The following is a 23256-nucleotide window of genomic DNA, read 5'->3' on the forward strand; positions in this document are numbered from 1 at the left end:
GGGAGGCAGGGGGGAGGTGAGGGAGAAAGAGGAGAGAAATTAAGGGCAATCCTTGGCTTTCTGGTTTATGTAAATAGATGAATAGTAGTATTGTTTACGGAAATGGGAAGAACGTGTGTGTGTGCGTGCGTGCGTGTGTGTGTGTGTGTGTGTGTAGGGTCGGGGAGCTCAGCTGTGTTTTGAGAGTTTGGTCAAAGAAGCAGTCAATGAAGGTGATTAAAATAATTACTACATTAAAGTAAGATTACACAGTAAGATTAAGATTACACAGAGAGGAAACTTTCATTATTACTAAGATTAGGAGATCCCCTAATTTTGGGGGTGTTTAAAGTAATATTGGTACCCACAAAGATTAAAAAGTTAGAAAGTCAAGTAAAAAATTAAAATTCTTAATCAAATGGAAAAAAGGCAGATTGTCCAGAAGGGAAGTGAAAATAATAAATTAATATGTAATCATAAAGATAGATTGTTGGTGAGAGAGGCCATTGGCTCTTCAGAAACTATAGAAAATAATTACCACGGACATAGAATATCTAACATTATCGTTGAAATATGAAATGTTAGTATCCATAGGGGTTACTAAAGGGACAGTGTCAGAATTGAAAGGAAAAAGCAGTTTCTAAGACCTAAAACCTAAAAATCTTAGCAAACTCCTTGAGAATAAAATTTAAATGCCTAAAATAGTTTTTAAAATCTGGGTTTAGCTAGCTCAATGCCCTAGAATTTCAATGACTACATAGAAAATTAGCTCATTAAAATGAAAGTCAATCTTGTTTTTATTTTTAATGTGATATTTCCCAGATCTCTAAGGGACCATCGGAAGGATTTAAATATTCCGTATCCTTATGAAAGTGAATTATATAGGCCTCCTTGAATTAAAAAAGTGTAAAGACTTTCCAAGTAGTGTTCAATTTAAACTTGTGGCTTTCTTTCAGAAGGAAACTCTGTTCTAAGAGAATACGGTGTTGTTTACATTTGGAAGAAATAGACATTGGTGTTTTGTTTGCCACTTATGTATCATCATACTTACCACAGTGCCAGACACATAGTAAACATTTAGTCAATAGTTGTTGAATGAATAAATGGATGAATGAATATGAATTTTACATTCCGTTTTGCTTTTTCTGGAAAGCTGATAATCTACAAAGCAGTTCATTTGTGGTATGTGAGGAGATCTCTCTCCCATTAGTGCATTCAGGTATTGTACAGTAGCAGGGCTATACCTAAATAGTGTTAGTGTTGATCAGAAAAGGGCTAGAACATTTTTGAGATTGTGTTTCCATGCATTACAGAGGAGACTGATGTCATGTTAAGCCAAATATGAATTCCTTTTCGAATTTGTGTGAATTTTGATCAGTCTCCTGTTTATAGCTAATAATCTACAGTCCACTGTGTCATCCCTCAGTTCCAAATATGAAAGGATTGAATTCATGATGCTTTTGAGAAGAAATACTGTAAAAGAATATTGGAAACAGTTATATGAATAATGAGATATGCCAGGACCTCATTTTACTTGGTTTATTTTTGAAAGTTTAGTAGATGTACTTATTACTCTAGTCACATGTAGAAAAATGACAGATATTTCTATCTGGTCCATAGTTCTCTATTCTTAAAAAAAAATCTAGCGTGTTCTTTTGTATTTACTTCCTAGTTATGTATCCATACTTCCTTCATTTTGCTTAGTTATGTATCTGACTTTTTCTTTTCCTGAAGCTCTTAATTAAAATCAACTTTTCCTCTACAATACTTGAAATTAATTTGGGCTCCTTTTTCTCATGATCCTGTTACTCAGTGATTGTTTTCTCAAATACTTGTTTCCAAGACCTTGGTTAGTTTTATGTAGACATATTTTAGTGGTTGGAGTTTCATCTCCAGCCAACCTTTCTGGGTCAATAATACTGCTTTACCCTGGCTTCTAGGATAGAACCTCATCAATCATGTAGATGTAGGATAGGACATAAGGAGCACTAAAGAAGCAACATCATCTTTTATTCTAGCAGCACTGGAGAGGATCATTATTTACCAAAAGTAAACAGATTGAGCAGAGATTTGACTATGTTAAGTGCTATTATTATTTTTTAAAAGTTATATGATAATTCTCAAGGGTTGAGCTTTTTTTAATGCAAAAACATTTTATGGGCTTTTAGCCAGAGAATTTTATATATAAATGGTAATAGAGGGACAGCGTAACATTTATGAACTTGGAGGCAATGTGATGTAACGGACTTGGGACTTCAGGAGCAGATGCTTTGAGTTCTGACCCCTAACTGTGGTCTAGTTACTTGACCTCTTTGGGCCTCAACTTCTTGTTTTGCAAAATGGAAATAATATGATTTGAGGGAGTTGAATGCAAGTATATACACAAAATGCCTAATGAAAATTTGGCACATTAAGTTTTTCTCCAAAGACAAATAGATCCTATTGCTAAGTCTAGAAAGGAAGACGTAAAAAAAGTTTCTTCGTGATTTGCTAGAGCTTTGTGCCCATAGATCTCTATATTGTCTTAACCTGTGATCCATAATGATCCCAACAAGGATGAGTATTTTAAGAAGGCATAGAATTTTTACTTTTTTGTTCACTTTGAGCAAAAAGTCAGTTTGCGCTCTGAGGTCCTAGGTGGCTGCTAGATACAAGGTTATGGGAAGATGGAGGATGGGCAAGGGGAGTTTAACGGGCCTCTGGTCCTACTTCCACCTATATTTTTCTGTTTTAGCTTTTGTATTTATGTGGACAATATTGTCTGAACAAAAGGATCGGTGTCTTTCAAGAAAGTTTGGAAAACCAAGAGCAGGCTCAAGTGTACTATTCCTTGACTTCCCTTTCTCTCGGGTCCCACTCTGCTTTCTCCTTAGCCTTGGTAGGGCAGGGAGGAGGGACGAGTTTTCCAGGCTGTCTTCTCAGGCTGTTGGTAGAGTTCTCAGCCAACAACACATCACAGAAGAAGGGTCCTATGCAAAGAGGGCACTCCTGGTAGAAAAGTTCCTTGACCTGCTTAGCTCTAGGATTGATCTCTGCCCATACAGAGGCACATTTTGGGCCATGATCAGAAATTTTCCAATTTTGAAATAACAAAAACAGACATCTTGCCTCTGATTACTTTCTCCTATTTGTCCTTATTGAGAACTCTGATTGACCTTTACTATTTTCGTTTTCTTCTTTATCTGTCTAAGACTCTAATCCATCATTTACTCTCTTTTCAGTGTCCTAGTCTTCCCTGAACCCACCAGCAAGAACTGTGCTTCTGGATAAATCTATCTGACTTTACTCTGCCATCAAGCATTAAGCATTGTTGGAGAAAATAACACCCTGGCTGATGAGTTGCCTAATAATTTCTTGAGCTCTGAGTTCCTTCTCTTTCAGTTGTCCAAGTGACTTCTCTCTCCTCCATCATCCTCTCTGTTGGCCTCTTACCATCAACACTTAAGCATACTCAAATGAATCCAGCATCAAATAAAAGTAACAGATGAGTCCATCTGCTATTTGAGATGCCACCCTCTTTCTCATAGTCTCACAAACTTTTTAAACAAGTTGTTTATTTTCATGGTCTTTAGACCATTCCAGTACTGTTTCTGCTTTTGTAAATTTGTTTTACCTTCCTGCTTAATAATGCTTAACAGCTTTGTCATTACTTTATGAGAGAGTCTCATATCCCCAGCCTTACATTCATACCATTCTGTTTCCCCTTTTCTTGTCATATGCACTCCCTTCATTTCATCAGATATACCTAGTTTTTTCTTCTCTCTCTGGGTTTTTACAGGTTCTGTTTCTTTTATCTAGAAAACACTCTCCTCGATTTCCCCAACTCCTCGAACATACTGTTCAGTTATCAAATGTCATTTCCCAAGAGATTTTCCCTGACCTGACCTGACATGCCTTAGTCTTCCTACTTTATACCTTATCTTCATAGCACTTGTCACATTTGTAGTAATTTATTTAATGTCTTTCTTCCCATGTCTTTTAGTGTTAGCTTCTAAAGAGTAGGGATTTCATTGGTCATAGGGCCTAATACTTGTAAGGAGCTCAAGACATATTTGTTGAAGAAATGACTGAATAAGTGAACAACTTTATTTCTCCATAGCTCTGTAGATCAGTGTATCTTTGACCTTATGAAGCTTCTTTTCATTGGCAGTGTATAATAAGTTTTAAGTGGAGGTGCAACAATTAGTTCTTCTACTAGAGTTATTAAGCAGTGTACTCAATAGGGTATAATAGCTGTATAGCATATACACTTTTTCTTTATCATCCACTGCTTTTTGCTTTTTAAAAAAACTAGAAATATATAATAATTTCAAACTTTTTTATTAAGAAGCTGAGTATTTTGTTTCTTATGGCACTTTAAATTAAATCACATATTTATTGACTACTATTTAGTGTATGCCCCTAAATGAAAAACTAAAATATAGGTAAAAGATTTTTATCAATTTTCCAAAAAATTTTTTTCTAAAAATAAAATACACTTTAAAAACATTTAAGGAATACATACATCCAAAAGAGACACCAGAAATTCTGTTTTCTACCTAAATATATTAGACTTTTCTCAGCTCCTAATACTCTAGTAAATAAAATGTTACAAAACTTTTATAATGAAGAACAATTTGACACCTGAAAGTACAGCTAAAAGTATAAGGTAAATTAATGAATATATAAAGGAATAGAGAGCAGTGACATTGTACTCATTTTGTAGATTTCTCATTTCTACACAAAATAATAATGGTATGTGCATTTAAGTACAGTCAAATATTGCACATATGTACAGAGATTGCTACCGTGTTTTATGGATTAGTAAAGAGTGTTAAGTGGAATTCTGAAGATACTTTAGTGTTTAAAATAACCTTTATATCATTTATAGAGCTACTTTAGTGCTGTAAAAAAATCCCCGTCAACATATCTACATGTGAATATGACAAAGAATGACAGAATTTGGTTTATCACTAGGAAGCAGATTAAATGATCTCTTAATTACTTCTCATATTAACATTTACATGTAACTATATTCCCAGCATATTCTAATTCAAACTCAAAACAGAAATTTAGAAATGAATATAGTTTATATTTAACTGAGTTGAGAAAACATATGGTAGTAATTAAATTCTGCCTTTTTTTTTTTAAACAGAGCTTTTTTGTGAATAAAATTGCTGGCTTCCAAGTACTTGTACTTTAATTAAAACAACAACTGTGCATTGTAATCCAGATTTTCCTCTTAAATACTTCCTTTATATTTTATACTTTATTTTCTTTAAATTATAGCTCTGTGTCTTGGGTAGAATTCTAAGAGAGTAATAATGGACTTTACCCTGCAATCAAAAAAGCAGTATGGTAATATAGGAGCCAAGTGACAGCATTTTCCCTCTAAGTATATAGATCCATAGTCTGGACAGGAATCTTTAGGAGTGAGATAACACGTCTTTCTGTCAGTTTACAACAGAAAATTGACTCTGTCAGTTTCCAGTAGCTGTAATGGAAACTAACCTAGGTGAACATCGCTACTTACTTTGCAGTAAGTGACTGACTACTTGACCCATTATACTCATGGTGGAGAAAGAAGTAACTTGTTCATGACCTGCCATAATCTACCCCAGCAGGTCAAGCTTTGATTGCCTCCTGTTTATTGATTGCCTTAGTATGTCCATTTGAATTAAATTATGTGGTAAAGGCAGGATATATCTGGGGGGAAAGGAGGTGGAGTTTATTTTTAAGGAATTCTTTCTGCAGGAATTGGAGCCAAGAGTTGATTTGGAGTAATCAGTTTTTGCTTATTTTCTACCAATAATTGTGTGATTTGGTAAATATCTTTGTTGAGTTTTTTTTTTCTTTAATGAAAACGATCTATCGCTCATATAGTATCATGGTAAAAACATTATTTGCCACATAATTACTTAAACCATGCTTTTATGAGAATAATAAATTACATTTATTAAGGGCTTATTATATGTTAGGGTTTATTCTAAGTGCTTGAAGTCCTACTTCTGTGGAAGCCATAATGCTGCGATCATGCCTCTCATACCTCTTGATACAGCTTGAGTTCAGGCACATGATTTATGCTCAACTGGTTAGAAATCTCTGCATGAAACTTCACATCTGAAAAAAGCAATACAAAGGAATAGGGGACAGTTACAAATGAGGCACTGGTACCAGCAGTGGTAGTGGTGCCAACATTCTCGGCAGAGCCTTCCTAAGCCAACTTTTCTTTCCTTCAGCATGATTTTCATGGCATTTCTGGCCTTCTAGTGCTCTTTACTTCCAGCTTGTTTCCTAAGTCTGTTTCTTCAGCTTCATCATTTATGTGTCCTTTTCTGCTTAACTTAACAGATTGCACCTGCTCCTGCAACCAAGCATTCTGACTGGTACAATTATTAGTGGCAATAATTGGGCTTAATCTCTATCTGGAAATATATCTTTTTTTTTTTTTTTTTTTTGGTAGCTACAGCTGTCAAAACCCTGAATTTAAGTTAACGTTGTAAAAGGGAATTTGAAAGGGGGAAAATATAGGTTTTAATTATTTCAGTCGTGGCATCAGAAGGAAACAACGAACATCTAATTAAGAATACTATTTTCGGGCTTCCCTGGTGGCGCAGTGGTTGAGAGTCTGCCTGCCGATGCAGGGGACACGGGTTCGTGCCCCAGTCCGGGAAGATCCCACATGCTGCGGAGCGGCTGGGCCCGTGAGCCATGGCCGCTGAGCCTGCGCGTCCGGAGCCTGTGCTCTGCAACGGGAGAGGCCATGACAGTGAGAGGCCCGCGTACCGCCAAAAAAAAAAAAAAAAGAATATTATTTTCAAGAAATTGTTCATATATTTCCACTCTAAAAAACTTAAAACATTTTTTTGTAGATGTTATTTTTTGTTCACATAATTTTTATTATGAAAAGATATAATTTGTATTGGGCATGTGTTCCTGATATTATGGAAAACATCCCTTTGATTTTATTTTGAAGAATCCACCCCTTCCTTGCTCATAGGGTAAGGCCACACCCACCAGCCAAGTCAGAGATGGTGTATGTGACCTATACCTAAGCAATCAGCACATTGTGTCTCCTTACATACATGGATTGGTTCAGATTGGGTAAGTATATACCAGTATATACTGATAGAAAGATGGCTGTAGCAGCTTCAAGCACTACAGCCTCACGTATCACATGGAGCCTGAGAAGGAGACCAACATATCAGAAAGTAGAACTTAGAGGATGGAGGGAGAGAAACTGAGTCCTGATGATATATTTTGAAGCCTAAATCCAGCTATGCCTGAAGCCATTCCTACTCATACATTTTAATCCTTTGAGCCAATACTTTACCTTTTTGCTTATGCTAGTTTAGGGTATAGATTTCTGTTGTTGGCAACCAAGAGTCCTAGTTTCTTTGGGATGTAGATGATAAATCATCTTGAATTGGCATCACGGATTATTGCCACCACATTTTTAAGGTTAGCTTTTTATTTATATTTTAGTTATATATACCTTTTATACATGAAATATTAACAAGGAAAAGCAACTGATACTTGAAGGTGAAGAATTAATCCAGAAAGAGATGAGAATTCAAACCTTGAATTCTATAAAACTTTAAGATAGCTGCATTTTTACTTTCTGTATGACTTAAATCTGTAAAACCCAAGTTGAGAAACAAAACTTAAAAAGAATATTATAGTCATGTAAAATGCGTATTTTAAAAAGTCAAATTAAACACATTACAAACATTTGCTGAATTGTATTTGATTTGTAATAAGCACTTCCCTACATTTTATACTGTTATTGCCTTATTATATAACTTTCTGAAGTTTTGATGTTGAAACATTGTGATTTTCTATCAAACATCATGACTGAAAATATGAGCGTACAGATGAGAATCATGCTATTTCCAGATTTTTGTACATAAATATTTTAAGTATGAAAGTATATTTATTAATAGTGCCTTTAACTGCCCCAACATCATTCAGTATCCCTGTATTTTCCCTTTACCAATCATTCTTGGTCTGAAATTGAAATTGATTTTCTTCATTTCCCTCTTGCTTGGAATGGATAAAGAAAAGAACCAGTGAAAGCACTCCAGGGGGAAGATGCCCTCAAGAGCAAACTCTCAAAAACCTATGTTAGTCAGGATTCTTCTGGGTGTGAATGTCAGAGATCTAACACAAATTAACTTAGTCAAAATTTGCTGGCTCAAATAGCTACTGTGAAACAAGAGGTGAATCTCTAACCTCAGTCATGGTGGGATGCAGGGCTTCAAGCAGTATCACCACGGCTTTGTCTCTACATTGTTCAGTTTTACTACTCTTCTGTGATGGCCTTATTCTCCAACAAGTACTCTCTATGGACTGCATGTGTCCAAATGTCTATCATTATAGTTCCAGACTTCAGATAAGTATGAATGACTGTCGTTTTCCCCAGTGACAATTTAAAAAAATCTCCAGGGGGTGGGGGAACCCCAAAAACTATTGGCCTTGCTTGATTCTTATGGCCACCAGGGTGTGGGGATGGAAGGCCACATGATTGATAGCTCTAATGGAGTTGTGATATTTCCAAAAAAGAAAAGATGCCAGTGAGACAAGTATAGAAGTCCTCTTCCAGTAGGGCTGATTTACTTCCCATTGCAAGCTGTTCTGCTTGCTTTTGTTTCACTACCTAATACATCATTCTTGAATTCAGTTGAATTCAATTGCCTCCTTTTGAAAAGATGCAAATGCTACTTCTGGTAGGATTTAGTTATTTATATCCAGTGCAAATTATATCAGAAAGGTTTCTTCTAGTGTGTAGCTGGGATCACCTGTGCTTAAGGACTGGAAATTTTGGCTCTGGAAAGGAAAGTAGGTATTTTGAAGGTTGGCAGTGTAGCAGAGTGGTAGACAGCATGGACTTGTGGACCTGAGTATGACTTTGCCACTTCCCAACTATATGACTTTAGGCAAGTCACTTAATTTTTCAAGTCTTCATTATTTTAACCTGTAGGATGAAAATAATACCTATATCACAGAGTGGCTATGAAAATTAAATGAGGCAAAATATGTGAAGCACTTACCACAATACCTAGCATGTAGTGGGTACTTGGTAAGTGATAGCTTACTGGATATTATGATTCGCACTGATAATAACAATAATAATAAACACTGTCTCTTGCCACCCTTGTTCCCAAATGCTTCCCAACTACCTAGGATTAAGAGTTTGAAAAGGTTCTGTAGTTCAGCTACATTAAGGTTGACATCAGATTTTACAAGTGAGTCTGGAAGTCTGATTGCTGTTCATAATGTTGGTTCTATGGGGAAAATTTTCTTGAACTTGAAGAAAATATATTTTTGTAACATAAGTGATACTTCAGTGGAATTTGCTTCTCTTTGCTGTGTTATTGTTGTTTTTTAAATTATATTTAGTTTTTCCTTTTATGAGGGTCAATCAAGTAAGTAAGGGTCAGAATCTATTTAATAAAATGCTAGAATTAAAGTATATCCTAGCAGAATAAAATATATTCGCAGAGGCTGCTGATGGCTATAAGTTGTGTCATAGCCATGTGACTTGTTGCCGGGAGAGCTGCTTAACTTAGAGCCTAATTAAGCCACAGATGAAATTTCAAGCGTTTTCATTTTGTTTTTGTAGTCAGATATTTAACATTTCACTTTAAAAGTCCTGTCATAACTTGTGGCCCTTTACAGTGGTGGGCTTACTGACTCAGTATGAGGAAATGTGGTTATGGTAAGCAGGCATAGAATTCAGCTGTTTTGTTATTAATGAGAATAAATTCATGCATAAATAATCTTAGACACACATAACTAAAATGATGACTTTCTAGTATAAAAAACTTGATAGCCAACGGTGTTAACATTCCCATACCTGCTTTGGTGAATGTAGGTGATTATCATGATATTAAGAAGTCAGAGTTATGGAGTTGATATTGTACTAGCTTACCTTTAAGAAAATTTATTTATGACTATAGACAGTGATACTTTATTCAAACATCCCTCATGCTATTATTAGTCACAGAAATACTAAATCTGTGTGTATGGATGGCTTGTCACAATCTAATATAATGATTAGGAAAACAATTAATATAGTGTACTCTAAATGATGAATTTTTATCTTCATATATAAACGATAGCACAGATTTTCAAATTTATCAGGAAAAGGAGACACTAAGCAAAACCTAAGAAATAATGGATATTGTTTTAGTGTGACGTATGATTTTCTAAATAAAGCTTAGATGCACTTAGAATATACCTGTATTCCTGTTCTTTCAGCATGTGCAAAAATAACATCTTGATAATACAGGTTTTCTTTTTATAGATTGTCAGTAATTTTTATCAGAAGTATATAATCAAGAAAGGATAATTGTTTCTGCCAAATAAGTATCCATCCTTTTTAATGTTTTCTGCAGTAAACACTTGTGGCATTTTTAATATGTGGGGTTGTTTGCCACATTTTGCAGAGTCTAGTTCACAGTCATAGTCTTCAGTTTTGGAAGAGAGCATAAAAAGGTCATTCCATTTATCCCCCATCCATTTGATGGTAATGGTAATGTGCTTTGCAGATATAATATGAAATTAACACCTTAGGCAACAATTTTTACTTTCTAAAATGTCATTGTATTTCTTAAACAGTTGGTTTTTTTATCTTTGTTGCCAATAAGAATTATAAGTAGAGTTGAGGACAATTTTATTTTTAAAGAAATAGAAAATCTGTGGAAGAACTCTGCTACTTTTTCTATCTTTCTGAAAGTGCGATAAAGTGTAAATTACCATAGGCCCCCATGGAAGGAGCCAGTTACCGTTTGAGTAGAATCCAGTTCAGATACTGAAGCACAGGGAGATTACATGACTTGCCTATGTTATATATATAGAATTAGTAGTAGAGGTAGAATTGAAGTATTAGTGTTTCGGAACCAAACTTGGGTCTGCTCGCAATAAAGCCAATCTGCTGACACCGGGTTGTGGTGGAGAGAAGTGCAGCATTTATTGCAGGGCTCCAGGCAAGGAGTTCAGGACAGCTAGTGCCCAAAGCACCCAAACTCCCCATGGGTTTCAGCAAAGCATTTTTAAAGGTGAGGTGAAGGAGGGGCATCCCAGGGAATGTGGTCAGATCATGCATAATTCTCTGGTTGGTTGATGGTGAGGTAACATGGGTGATATCACAGGGGTTAACATTATCAGTCCTTAGGCACCAGTACGTCTGGGGGCTTATGTGCTCATGATCATCAAGTAGTTAATTTCTTACATTTGGTGGTGGTTTTAGCATCTGTAGAACAACATAGGAAATGTGCATCAGATACTATTATCTAGGTACTTCAAAGAGGAGCTAGAGCAGAGGATATGGGGCAGGGAGTCTGTCCTGGGAAGGCCCCATAAGGTCCTGCTCCACTGTACGAATCCCTAATTCTCAAGTCGGTTCAGCCCAGAGCCAGAGCGATGCTTTCTTTGTGGTTATTATGTGAAATGTTTGACAACCAAAGATGTAAAGAGAGTGGGCTCAGATGCATGTCCCCTCCCCTCCCCTCCCCTCTCCTCTCCTCCCCTCTCACACACATAGTCTTAGTTAGCTTGAGATAGATATACATACACATGTATATATAAATCTAAAACCACATATATATACTGCCTGCTACAATTAAAACTTAATTTCATAGTCTTAAGTCAAGTTATCCTCAGAAAGGTCCATTGTTACCCTTAAAAAGAAAGACTTTAATATTAGTCACAGCTGGAGAGAGAAGAGGAAACTTAGAAGGAGCAGTTTAATTTTCAAGTACATTTTGGTTTTCTCCTTGCTCCGTATTAGAGATGCATGCTTTTAATAGATGTTCACCTTTAGAAGCCAGTCTCTTGCCTTTGACTGAATAGAAAGAATTATAAATACTGTATTGATACCAACTGGTTGCTGTGGAAATCATTTTAATGTTATAAACTGACACCCTGACCATACTGCAGCATTAAATGAAGAGAAGGAGAAGTTGCTGTTTGGTTTTAAGTCTGTAAAGCAAATGCTGGGAAGGTTTTTGGTTTACCCAAAGTTACACAGCCTGTAAATGACAGAGATGGGACTAGAACCTAAATATTTGCACTCTCAATCAAATTCTCTTTCTACTGCACTAAATTACGTTTTTCTGAAAAGTAATATGAGTGGTTCATATAGGGAAATGTGGCAATGAGGCTTAAGTTACTGTTTCTTATCTCATGTTCACTTAGGTGTTTTCAACCCTTCTTTTCTGTACCTTCTGCATTAATTTTTCTTTTGGATCTGGTTCCTGATTATGTTGAATATTTAGAGAAATACCTGCCATTTTTGAGGAGAAAATGTCTAATAATGTTACCCTCATTCTCTACTTTATATTACAGGTAGAAGGAGAACTAGAGCACAAATTTGTCTTCCCTCTTATTCATTTGAATAACAGAATATGTTAAAAATAATTGTAATATGCAAACAAAAACATCACACAATGAAACTACTTATATGCTTAATAAGAATTCAGCACCATAATTAAATTGCAAAGTTTAACATCATTGTATTCCATTTTAATGTTAATATTTAATCTTACTTATAATGGCTGTCTGCATGTAAACTTTTTATTTACTATAGAGGTTGTAGTATAGGATATTAAAGAAGACATTCAACTAGACCTGGATTTTTCTTATGAGCTCCGAGGTTCCCATAGCAATTTTAGACAACACATGCTGTTTTACTGGAAGAGTAACTAGAGGATATAGTCTGATCACTCTCTACCTCCCATGGTAAACCTTCTGTTTGTTTTGTGAATTTAATAGTTAAAGGTGCATGATAAAACTTGTCATCTCTGTTAGATGCTGCTAAATCAGACGGTGATAAAATGGCTGCCAAGCTCCAGCGGCTCTTCTTCTTATGCCCTTAAACATCAGTTTCCTAGGTGGTCATACAGCTGGTGTGTTCAACACCTTCTTACTCTGAAAGGACTAAAATGTACAACGTAAGTTTTAAATTCCAAGTTAAAGGGAGGAGGGGGATTCTTCGTAAGTGAAAACGTTCCTCAAACATACGAAAGAAAACAAAGTTTTTCATGGAAATTTATTTTCACTTTTCTGACCATTATATGATTTTCCTAGCAATACGAAACAATTCCCTGCAGTTCCTCCCATTTACTTGTTGAAGTAGAAAAGTACATTAAATCTTAATTAGCCGTACTACCTATAGTAGCATCTGGTGTTACTGAATTTTTGCAGGCATCTAAAGGCAGTGTAGTAATCATTCCTTACCTGGAGGAAAAAATTCCAGCATTCTGTTTCATTAGGCATTTTTTCTAGTCTTTCCTTCAGTTACATGATATGTTGGGGAAAAAATTATATATTCAGTTAACATGATTTGTTGAGAAAATACGCATGTGCATACACACATGCGTATATGTGTACTTGTATATGCACATATGTGTGTGTATATATATACATATATACATGTGTATGTGTGTGTTGTTTGTATGTATATATTTATGTTCCTTTCTCAATAGTATTCTATTTCATACCTTGGAAAATATAAATAACAACAAAAATATAAGATCAAGATGGCTTCTTTTAAGAAACTAAGTTGTTATTCCACTTTTTTTTGCCTTCACATCACAGATATTAAGAAAACTAGAGGACTTAATTTGGCTTAGACATTTTTTAGCATCTGTTTGGTTTTTACTTTGTTTTCTTGACTCGCTCAGTTATAGCGGGTTGGCCAAAAAGTTTGTTTGGTATTTGCTTCCTTTTATTGTAAGTGTTTCTCATTTCTCTAAAACACTTTGAATTCCCCCTCCACTGATTCTTTTCCCTCCTTCGTTTGTTTACATGCCTCACTTATGTGGTAGTATCTGAAAGTAAAAAAGCAATTTAGAAACAAAGTTGAATAAAATTTCATTGTTCTTGATTCTGGAGATTGTTTACTGAGGTTATTATCTTGTTGATGAGTTATCTTCACGTCAAGCATTCAGGATATCAGTTACCAGACACATCATATTCAGTTATGGTGGGCTTATGGTTGTGTATTGTGCAGAATTCATGAAGTCGTTTTCTACAGATTTATCATGAATTTATGGCCAATGGAACTGTTTAAACTTCCTAATCCATTTGTTCCACTGAGTAGCCTTAGAGTTAAAACAGCGGTTTCCATTTCCCTTATGGGTAGGTGAACCCATGCACACATTTATCATTGATTTTTAGCACTGGAAAAATGTAGAAAGTTGGTGAGTTGCTTTGTATTCAAAGGAGAGAGAATATTTGGAAGGAGTTTTCCTGAAAATAGGATTGGTGAAATAAAAATAAAATTTATATTCACCCTAAGGGAGATAAACTACCAGAAGCAAACCTCTTTGGTAGATGTTTGAATCAGGGATATAATCCAACCATGGTAGAGTATTTGGTCTGACTTTCCTTTGAGAAGCAGGGACAACCTATGGTGTTGGGCTGGCAGGCATGAGGAAGCAATCACCCTTCTCTCCCTTCCTTCCCCCCAAATTATAAATAGAAACATTGTGTCCAAATAACTGCAAAGATACAATCTAGCTTTTTTCTTTTCCTATTTTAATAAGCCTTTTTATTTTTTAAGAATTACGGTTAGCAAACTTAAGAGAGAACCTAAAAGTACTCTTTCACATGTTTCTGATCTTCAGTTGATTTACTTGAATTAGATCTATTAATATAATTATTGCATATATATAATATATAATATAATATATAATATATACATATATATAATACATATAATATACATATAATAATATATAATATATACATATATATACATATATATGCATATATATTGCATATATATGCATATATAATATTGCATATATATAATATAATTATTGCATTACTACGACCATTCGTCTTTTTACTCCTATAATACTGAAATAAACATTTAATTTTTAGGCATTACAAATGCCCAATAGCTGTGTTTTTAATTAATGGGAATTGTATTTTTTTTATTAATAGTTTAGATGAATCTATATATCCAAGTCTTGACCCACTGAAATGAGTAATCCTTTGTATTAGGGAAGGACATCAGTAGGATTAGAGATTTCTTGACTTTCTTGATCCTTCTTGTTAGTCCTTCAAGAGACTGCATAAAGATGATAATAGGTGTTCTGTCTTATTCACCAAGTTTTCTCCATTGATTTCAGAACATTACATTATCAGAGAGAGAGGGGAATATCAGTATTTTTTTCTGTATCACACTCCCCACCTTTAGCACTGCTTCCCATTCTTTCTTTTAGCCATTATTTATTGAGGACCTATTGTGAACCAGAAGTTGTACAAAGCTCTGGCAATATGTGACCTTAACCATTCTGACCATTATGGAGTTACAGTTTAGTAGAGAAGGCAGGAAAGAACGTGGATTCCTGAGTCACACTGCCTGGGTTTTACTCTTGGTTGCACCACTTCCTGGTGAAGCTGGACAAGTCACTTAATCATTTGTTTCAATTTCCTTCTTGCTAAAATGAATATAACAACTCTACATTAAATGAGAAGATGCGTGGATTAAATGAGATAATGCATGTGAAACATTTAGCACTCACGTTAGGAGAGGAAACTTCTAGGCTACTATCTCTAACCCTGTTAAAAAAGTGATTTGACCAGCTTTGTTTAGTTATAATATTTTTATTTAGCTTTTGGAGCCTTTTCCCAGTCCTAGTATAATACAACCTCTTGAATGCACTCTGGTCACCTTTTATTTTCTCCTTCAAAGCTCCTGGTATTCTCTCGTTTCTTGGAAGCTTCCCCATTTAACAGCTCTTGGCTAGATATTCCTATCCATGTAACACTCATGACTCCCATTACACGCTGTGCAGTAATGTGCAGTTACTCCTTCCTTGTACATGTTGCTAATGTGGATTATTTATTTACTTATTTGAGGTGTGACTGCTGAGTATCTTTTTAGTTATTTATTATCTGTCTCTTGTAAACACCTAGAAGGGAAGACACCATAGCAATCTGCACAGTAGGCATTTAATGATTGAAATAAGTGAAAACAATTTCCATTCTCAGTAGAGGAGAGTCTAGCTTTCTTTCACCAGGCTGTTTACGTGGTTGAGAACAAACAGGACTGTCAGAACTGTCCATCTTATCCTTTAGCTGCAGAGGTGTATCAAGTTCTATTGAACCCTTTGTAAAATGAATTACCTTTTTCGTTCTTAAGTTTTAACAGTTTTAACTGCATATTTTCCAATTTCAACTGTGTAGTATTTCTCCATTGTAGCTCATTTGTTAGATTAAACTTTGGGAATGTCTTTTATTGTGAATAGTAATTTTCTAAATTTTTACTTTTGTTTTGCTTTTTGATTCTTTGACTACTTTCCCATAGCCAATCACTTTCTTCCAAGTCTTACTCAGAAGCCATTCACAGCTCTACAATTAGATTATGTTTATTAACCACCCTATGATTAAGCCGTGTCTTCATTTTTTCTTTTTTATTTGCAGTTTGCATATTATATGCTGTACTTTGACTCATTTAATAAATAATTACTCTCCTTTCTTCTTATAATTCTGTCTGGAAATTTTCATTTTCATTTTATTTTCTTCCTTCCTTTACAAAAACTAGAGATCAAGTGTAAAACTTTCTGGATAAGTACATATTAAGGCTTTGTGTACCTAGCCCTTAATATTTTCACTGTTTTACAAGAGAAGAGGTTGTCAACTGACTACTAACCACATAAGATGCCAGTTTAATGTGACAAATCTGTCCCTTAAGACTGATTTTCCAAATAGTATTTCTTGGAAACGCAAAATCAAAGCTGTGGAGTACTCTGTATGATTTTTAGTTCTAAGGATGTAGCATGCAAGTATTACTGTTCTCATTTTAGAGAGCAAAAAGTAGACTAGGAGAATTAAAGAGATTTATGCGTTATTTCTCCATTCATGTGGTTAGTGTTGGCTAGTATGTGTTGGTATTACTGAATCTGAACCCAAGTTCCCTGTCTCCTGCTGAATTGTTGTAAATTCAAATGAAAATGCTAAGAAAAAAGTCAACATTAAAAATACAATAGCAATTGGTAATTTAGCACAGGGCATGAAATATTACCTCAAGTCACAGTATGCTCATTAAAACATTTTAAATTAACTTCCTCAAGGCGTCTCTTAAAGGATTTGGTTTTATGTACTTAAAAAAAATTTTATTGACAGATTTATTTGTCAGTCTTCTTTAAGATACTGTTAGCTGCTCATTCACTGAAATAGTGACATACTAAATAAAAGATAACTTTTCATATAGTCACTTGCATTGTTAAACTTTAGCATTTGATGTTAAGATTATGTATATACATGTATATAAATACACACATATACAGACATGCTCATGTTTATTTGTGTTATTTATAAATCTTTTCTCTAGGAAAAATAATATTTATTTACAAAGTTATTATTGACATTGTTGGAATGACAACAGAGGAAGATTTGAAATACAATCTAAGTATTATTGTAGAGGATGTACTCAGTGCTTTGAAAACTGCCTAAAAACCACCTAATAAATGAGTGTGCATTTGTTGGCAGGTAGTAGATCATGCTACAAACTTACTATCAGATAATGTTATTCATCCAAATATTTATGAATAACTATCATAATCAGTGTCCCCACACTCCATATCAAATCCATCAACAAATCCTGTTATCTCTACTTTCAGAGTATATGCTAAATGTAATTTCTCTCACCACCACCTACTTCAAAATTAGATTTCACCTTTTGAGAGACACCTGCCCCATGCATTTTATCTAAATTGGGACCCTATTTCCCAACTCCACATTCTTTCCCTCTATTCCACTTTATTTTTTTTTCATAGAACTTTCCACTTTTTGATATTATATCTTTTTTTTAAAACTTATCACCTGTGGTTTATTGTTTGTTTTGCCATTAGATTGTAAGCACCATGAGGGTGAGGATTTTGTCTTTCTTATTAATCCAGTGGTCACTAAATGTAGAACACTACCTGGCACACCTTAGTTATTCAGGAAAATGAATGTAGGAAGGAATTAGTGCTGTGGAGATATTGGAACTTGGTGCAAGCCATGTAATACATTTTTGCTTAACACATTTTTAAAAATTAGGGAGTGAGTGAATAAATGAATGTAAAAATTAGGCTTTGGTAGTCCACTTTGGAAAAATATTTGTCATTATCTACTGAAATTGAACATACTTATACCATGTAACTCAGAAATTCCACTTCTAGGGGTATACCCCACTGAAATGGACATGTATGTTGTGGACAACCGTGTTCATAGTAATACTATTCATGAGAGCTCCAATGTAGAAACTGCCCACATGCCCATGAATAGTAGAATGGATAAGTAAATTGTAGTATGGTCATACAACAAAATACTATACATCATTGAGAATATACAAACTGTAGCTGTATTAAACTATGGATGAATCATATAAATATAATGTTGAGTGAAAGAAGCCAGAGGCAAAAGAACACATATTGTGTAATTTTACTTACATAAAGTCCAAATCTATGTTTTTAGATGTCAGGATAGTGTTTATCCTTGAAGGGATGGCACTAGAAGGGGACGTGAGGAGGTACTCTAGTATTTTATGTATTAAAGATAGTACAACATGACAATCCTAGTCTTAAAAGAACTAACTTAATGAAGGAGCAACAAACTAACATTAGACTGACTAAAATAACTAATGTATAAAGTGCTTTGAACGAGCAGAGGATGAAATAATTCTGTTGAGGTGTGTGGAAAGATAAAAGTAAGTAGTTTTAATACCGCTAATAGTTTTAATAACCTTTGTCATAAGCATCAAAATTTTTTTGAATTTTATTTTTTTTATACAGCAGATTCTTATTAGTTATTTATTTTATACATATTAGTGTATATATGTCAATCCCAATCTCCCAATTCATCCCATCACCACCCCTCCTCCTGCTTTACCCCCTTGGTGTCCATATGTTTGTTCTCTACATCTGTGTCTCTATTTTCTGCCTTGCAAACCAGTTCATCTGTACCATTTTTCTAGATTCCACATATATGCGTTAATATATGATACTTGTTTTTCTCTTTCTGACTTACTTCACTCTGTATGACAGTCTCTAGGTCCATCCACCTCACTACAAATAACTCAGTTTTGTTTCTTTTTATGGCTGAGTAATATTCCATTGTATATATGTGCCACATCTTCTTTATCCATTCATCTGTCGATGGACACTTAGGTTGCTTCCATGTCCTGGCTATTGTAAATAGAGCTGCAATGAACACTGTGGTACATGACTCTTTTTGAATTATGGTTTTCTCAGGGTATATGCCCAGTAGTGGGATTGCTGGGTTGTATGGTAGTTCTATTTTCAGTTTTTTAAGGAACCTCCATACTGTTCTCCATAGTGGCTGTATCAATTTACATTCCCACCAACAGTACCGGAGGATTCCCTTTTCTCCACACCCTCTCCAGCATTTGTTGTTTGTAGATTTTCTGACGATGCCCACTTCTAACCGGTGTGAGGTGATACCTCATTGTAGTTTTTATTTGCATTTCTCTAATAATTAGTGATGTTGAGCATCGTTTCATGTGCCTCTTGGCCATCTGTATGTCTTCTTTGGAGAAATGTCTATTTAGGTCTTCTGCCCATTTTTGAATTGGATTGTTTGGTTTTTTTTTAATACTGAGCTGCATGAGCTGTTTATATATTTTGGAGATTAATCCTTTGTCCATTGATTCATTTGCAAATATTTTCTCCCATTCTGAGGTTTATCTTTTCATCTTGTTCATAGTTTCCTTTGCTGTGTAAAAGCTTTTAAGTTTTATTAGGTCCCATTTGTTTATTTTTGTTTTTATTTCCATTACTCGCTAAGAGGTGGGTCAAAAAAGATCTTGCTGTGATTTATGTCAAAGAATGTTCTTCCTATGTTTTCCTCTAAGAGTTTTATGGTGTCCGGTCTTACATTTAGGTCTTTAATCCATTTTTGAGTTTATTTTTGTGTATGGTGTTAGGGAGTGTTCTAATTTCATTCTTTTACATGTAGCTGTTCAGTTTTCCCAGCACCACTTATTGAAGAGGCTGTCTTTTCTCCATTGTATATCCATGCCTCCTTTTTCATAGGTTAGTTGACCATAGGTGCATGGTTTTATCTCTGGGCTTTCTATCCTGTTGCATTGAACCATATTTCTGTTTTTGTGCCAGTACCATATCGTCTTGATGACTGTAGCTTTGTAGTATAGTCTGAAGTCAGGATGTCTGATTCCTCCAGCTCCATTTTTTCCTTCAAGATTGCTTTGACTATTCAGGGTCTTTTGTGTCTCCATACAAATTTTAAGATTTTTTGTTCTAGTTCTGTAAAAAATGCCATTGGTAATTTGATAGGGATTGCATTGATTGCTTTGGGTAGTATAGTCATTTTCACAATATTGATTCTTCCAGTCCAAGAACATGGTATATCTCTCCATCTGTTTGTGTCATCTTTGATTTCTTTTATCAGTGTCTTATAGTTTTCTGAGTACAGGTCTTTTACCTCCTTAGGTGGGTTACCAAATGTTTTTATAGCATAAAACTTAGAAATTCTTTTCTTTTTAATTAATAGAATCCTCAAAACCAGATAATTTTATGATGAAGAGGCCAAGCACTTTTTAAGAGACATTGTCTTAACTTATGGCAAACTAGAACATTCCTTAAGAGAGATTTTATTTCCATACTTAAAAACTGAGTTTTTAAATGTTTTGAATCACAGCAAGTTGAAAACGATTAATAAAATATGTAAACACTATCACAATACAGTGTCAGCCCTAAGAAAAATAAAATTTTATATCAGTAATAAATTTCACTGATGAACCAATGGAATATCAGGTAACAAACATGGATGAGATAGCATTGGCACAACCATTAAATTGACAAAAATGTGAAGGTCTGGTATTTGCCAAATATTTATATAGGGAAATGAGAACTCTTTTATACATTTCTGGTTGCAAAGTAAATTGGTACAGCCACTTTGAAAAGCAATTGTATAACACCTAGTAATCTTCGAGATGCACAAACCCTATGGCTCTGCAGTTCACCTCTCTGGATGTCAGCATGAGCCAACATTGTACATGTATAGTGGAACCAAGCAGAACCCTACAGGACCCCCACCCCAAATACAAACGCTCCTCTTTGTCCCCTGCCTTTTGTTTGTAGAAAAACTGAAGTCTCCCAGTCATCTCTGAGCCACAAAAGAGCAGGCTGAAGCAGTTAATGATTAGCATAATAGAGTCACAGACTCAATGTCTGGTGCACATTCTTGAGTTATTTTACGGATACTATAACTCCCATCAGAGGGGAAAAGCTAACTGCATGATAACCAGATTGTAGCCGTGACATAAGCTGCTCCATCTTGAGCAGTACTGAATCTATAGCTAGCACTGTTTGAAGAACTGGCCTTAAGAGAATGGGATTAACACTATTGCTCAGAATAATCTGCATCTTTGCGGTCATCAAAGGAAGTAGCTTGTTCTGCCTGTATACATAACAGGCAACTAAAATTGTCAGCAAAGAGGTGCTCCAGACCCATCTTCCACTCTAATTATACAGCACCCTACGTAAGTGTGAAGAAGTTACGGAAGACAGACCTTGGCCCCTGATCCCGTAGAAATGGAATGATGTCCGACAAGTGGGGATTTGTAAGCAGCTCTTTGGCCCCTTTCCTGTTTGTCTGTTTTTGTTCCCCTTAAGCCTTAATTATAAAAATGAGATCACGAGGTAACATTTAACCTAACTCCTGACTTATGTTCTACTAAATGCATACAGTACCTTGCCTAACCTATTGATTCTTTCCCTAGACTAAAAGAAGAAGGAATGAAGAATTAAGTAGTTAAAGAATGACTAGCTCTGTAACTGTAGCAGCCCCCTTAGCAATCCTGCAGCCAGACCACATGGGCAAGATAACATCTGAGGAAAGATCATTAGGAGTCAGTCAGCCTTCATGCAGTGGAAAATGACACAGAACTTAACCTTCTGTCTCAATTATTAACTGAGATCACTTCCCCCTTTTCCCTTTAAAAATCATCATGGCTGAGCAGAATCTTCAGAGTTGTTTTTTGGGGACATGAGTCCACCTTTTCCCCAGACTGCAGGCTTTCTGATTAAGCAACTTTCCTTTCTACCTGTCGACTACTGGCTTTTGAGCAATGAGCGCCTGAACCTGAGTTCGGTAACAATAGGATGATTGTTACATTTGCAGTAGTGACAAAGTAAAACAGTATCGTGGCCTATTCTAGCTGGATAGTTAAGCAGGTTGCTTTGTAATGTGAGACATCATATAGCAGTCAAAATGGAAACATTAGACTTCCATTTTGCCAAGGTAGATAAATTTCAAAAATCAGTGCAGATTAAAAAACAAAAAGACAAGTTGCAAAATGAAGTGCACAGTAACAAGAATTGTATAAAATTTTAAAACAGTAGTATGCATTTTTAATGTAATGAAAATAGAAAGGCTGAAATATTATCATAACCTGTAAAGTATCTCTACAGAGAAAATACTGTAGTACAGTTTCTTTCTTCTGCAAGGGTTTAAGTAGAGGTTTGAGGGAAGAAAGGTGAAGTATAAAAGTTAATGTTATTTGAGGGCTTCCCTGGTGGTGCAGTGGTAGAGAGTTCACCTGCCGCTGCAGGGGACACGGGTTCGTGCCCCAGTCCGGGAAGATCACGCATGACGCAGAACAGCTGGGCCCGTGAGCCATGGCCGCTGGGCCTGCGCGTCCGGAGCCTGTGCTCCGCAACAGGAGAGGCCACAACAGTGAGAGGCCCGCGTACTGCAAAAAAAAAAAAAAAAGTTAATGTTATTTGAAATTGCCATTAACTAGGCAAAGTTTCAGTTTTGCTGCCTGATAGATTACCAGGAGGTCACGTTGTTAAATGGAAGAGTTTGGTAATGGTTATTGTTTAGCTTGCTATTTTTACTCATTAGTGTATTAATATAAATTTGTGTAAAGGAATTTCTAGTGAGGCTCAAATCACATATATAGATGAAATTTTTCAGTTGCTTTTCAAATATATGGAAAACTTTAAATACATGGATTTTAAAGGTCAGGAAAGTTAAATACATATCTGTTTGTAACTGCATTTTACACACACATACGTACTCAACAATTCATGAAATAAGATTATGTTATACAGTGATATTTAAAACTTGAAATACACATACAAGATAATGAAGTGTAGTGGCTAAGAGCACAGACTTGGATCAGATAGAACTGCATTTGAATTCCAACCCTGGCAAGTTAACTTACCCTTTTAAGCCTTGGTTTTCTTAGATCTTGTTAAATAGTGATAATTCCTACTTCATTTTGTTGATTAAATGAGAATCTATGTAAACTAC

The 23256-nt window shown here is 35.2% G+C and overlaps 1 protein-coding gene across 3 annotated transcripts in view; it reads left to right on the plus strand.

Moving 5' to 3' along the window:
• COMMD10 (COMM domain containing 10) overlaps nucleotides 1-23256 on the plus strand; it is a 161843-nt gene that overhangs the window by 68146 nt on the left and 70441 nt on the right. For 2 of the 3 annotated variants that reach the window (XM_079918386.1, XM_079918387.1), the window contains exon 6: nucleotides 12769-12911. The exons of the other annotated variant lie outside the window; for it this stretch is intronic. In XM_079918386.1, coding sequence (XP_079774512.1) covers nucleotides 12769-12911 — 143 coding nt within the window. The remainder of the gene's footprint in view (nucleotides 1-12768; nucleotides 12912-23256) is intronic. 3 annotated transcript variants of the gene reach the window in all.

The sequence above is a fragment of the Stenella coeruleoalba genome, assembly GCF_951394435.1.
Source record: "Stenella coeruleoalba genome assembly, chromosome: 3".
Classification (NCBI taxonomy): domain Eukaryota; kingdom Metazoa; phylum Chordata; class Mammalia; order Artiodactyla; family Delphinidae; genus Stenella; species Stenella coeruleoalba.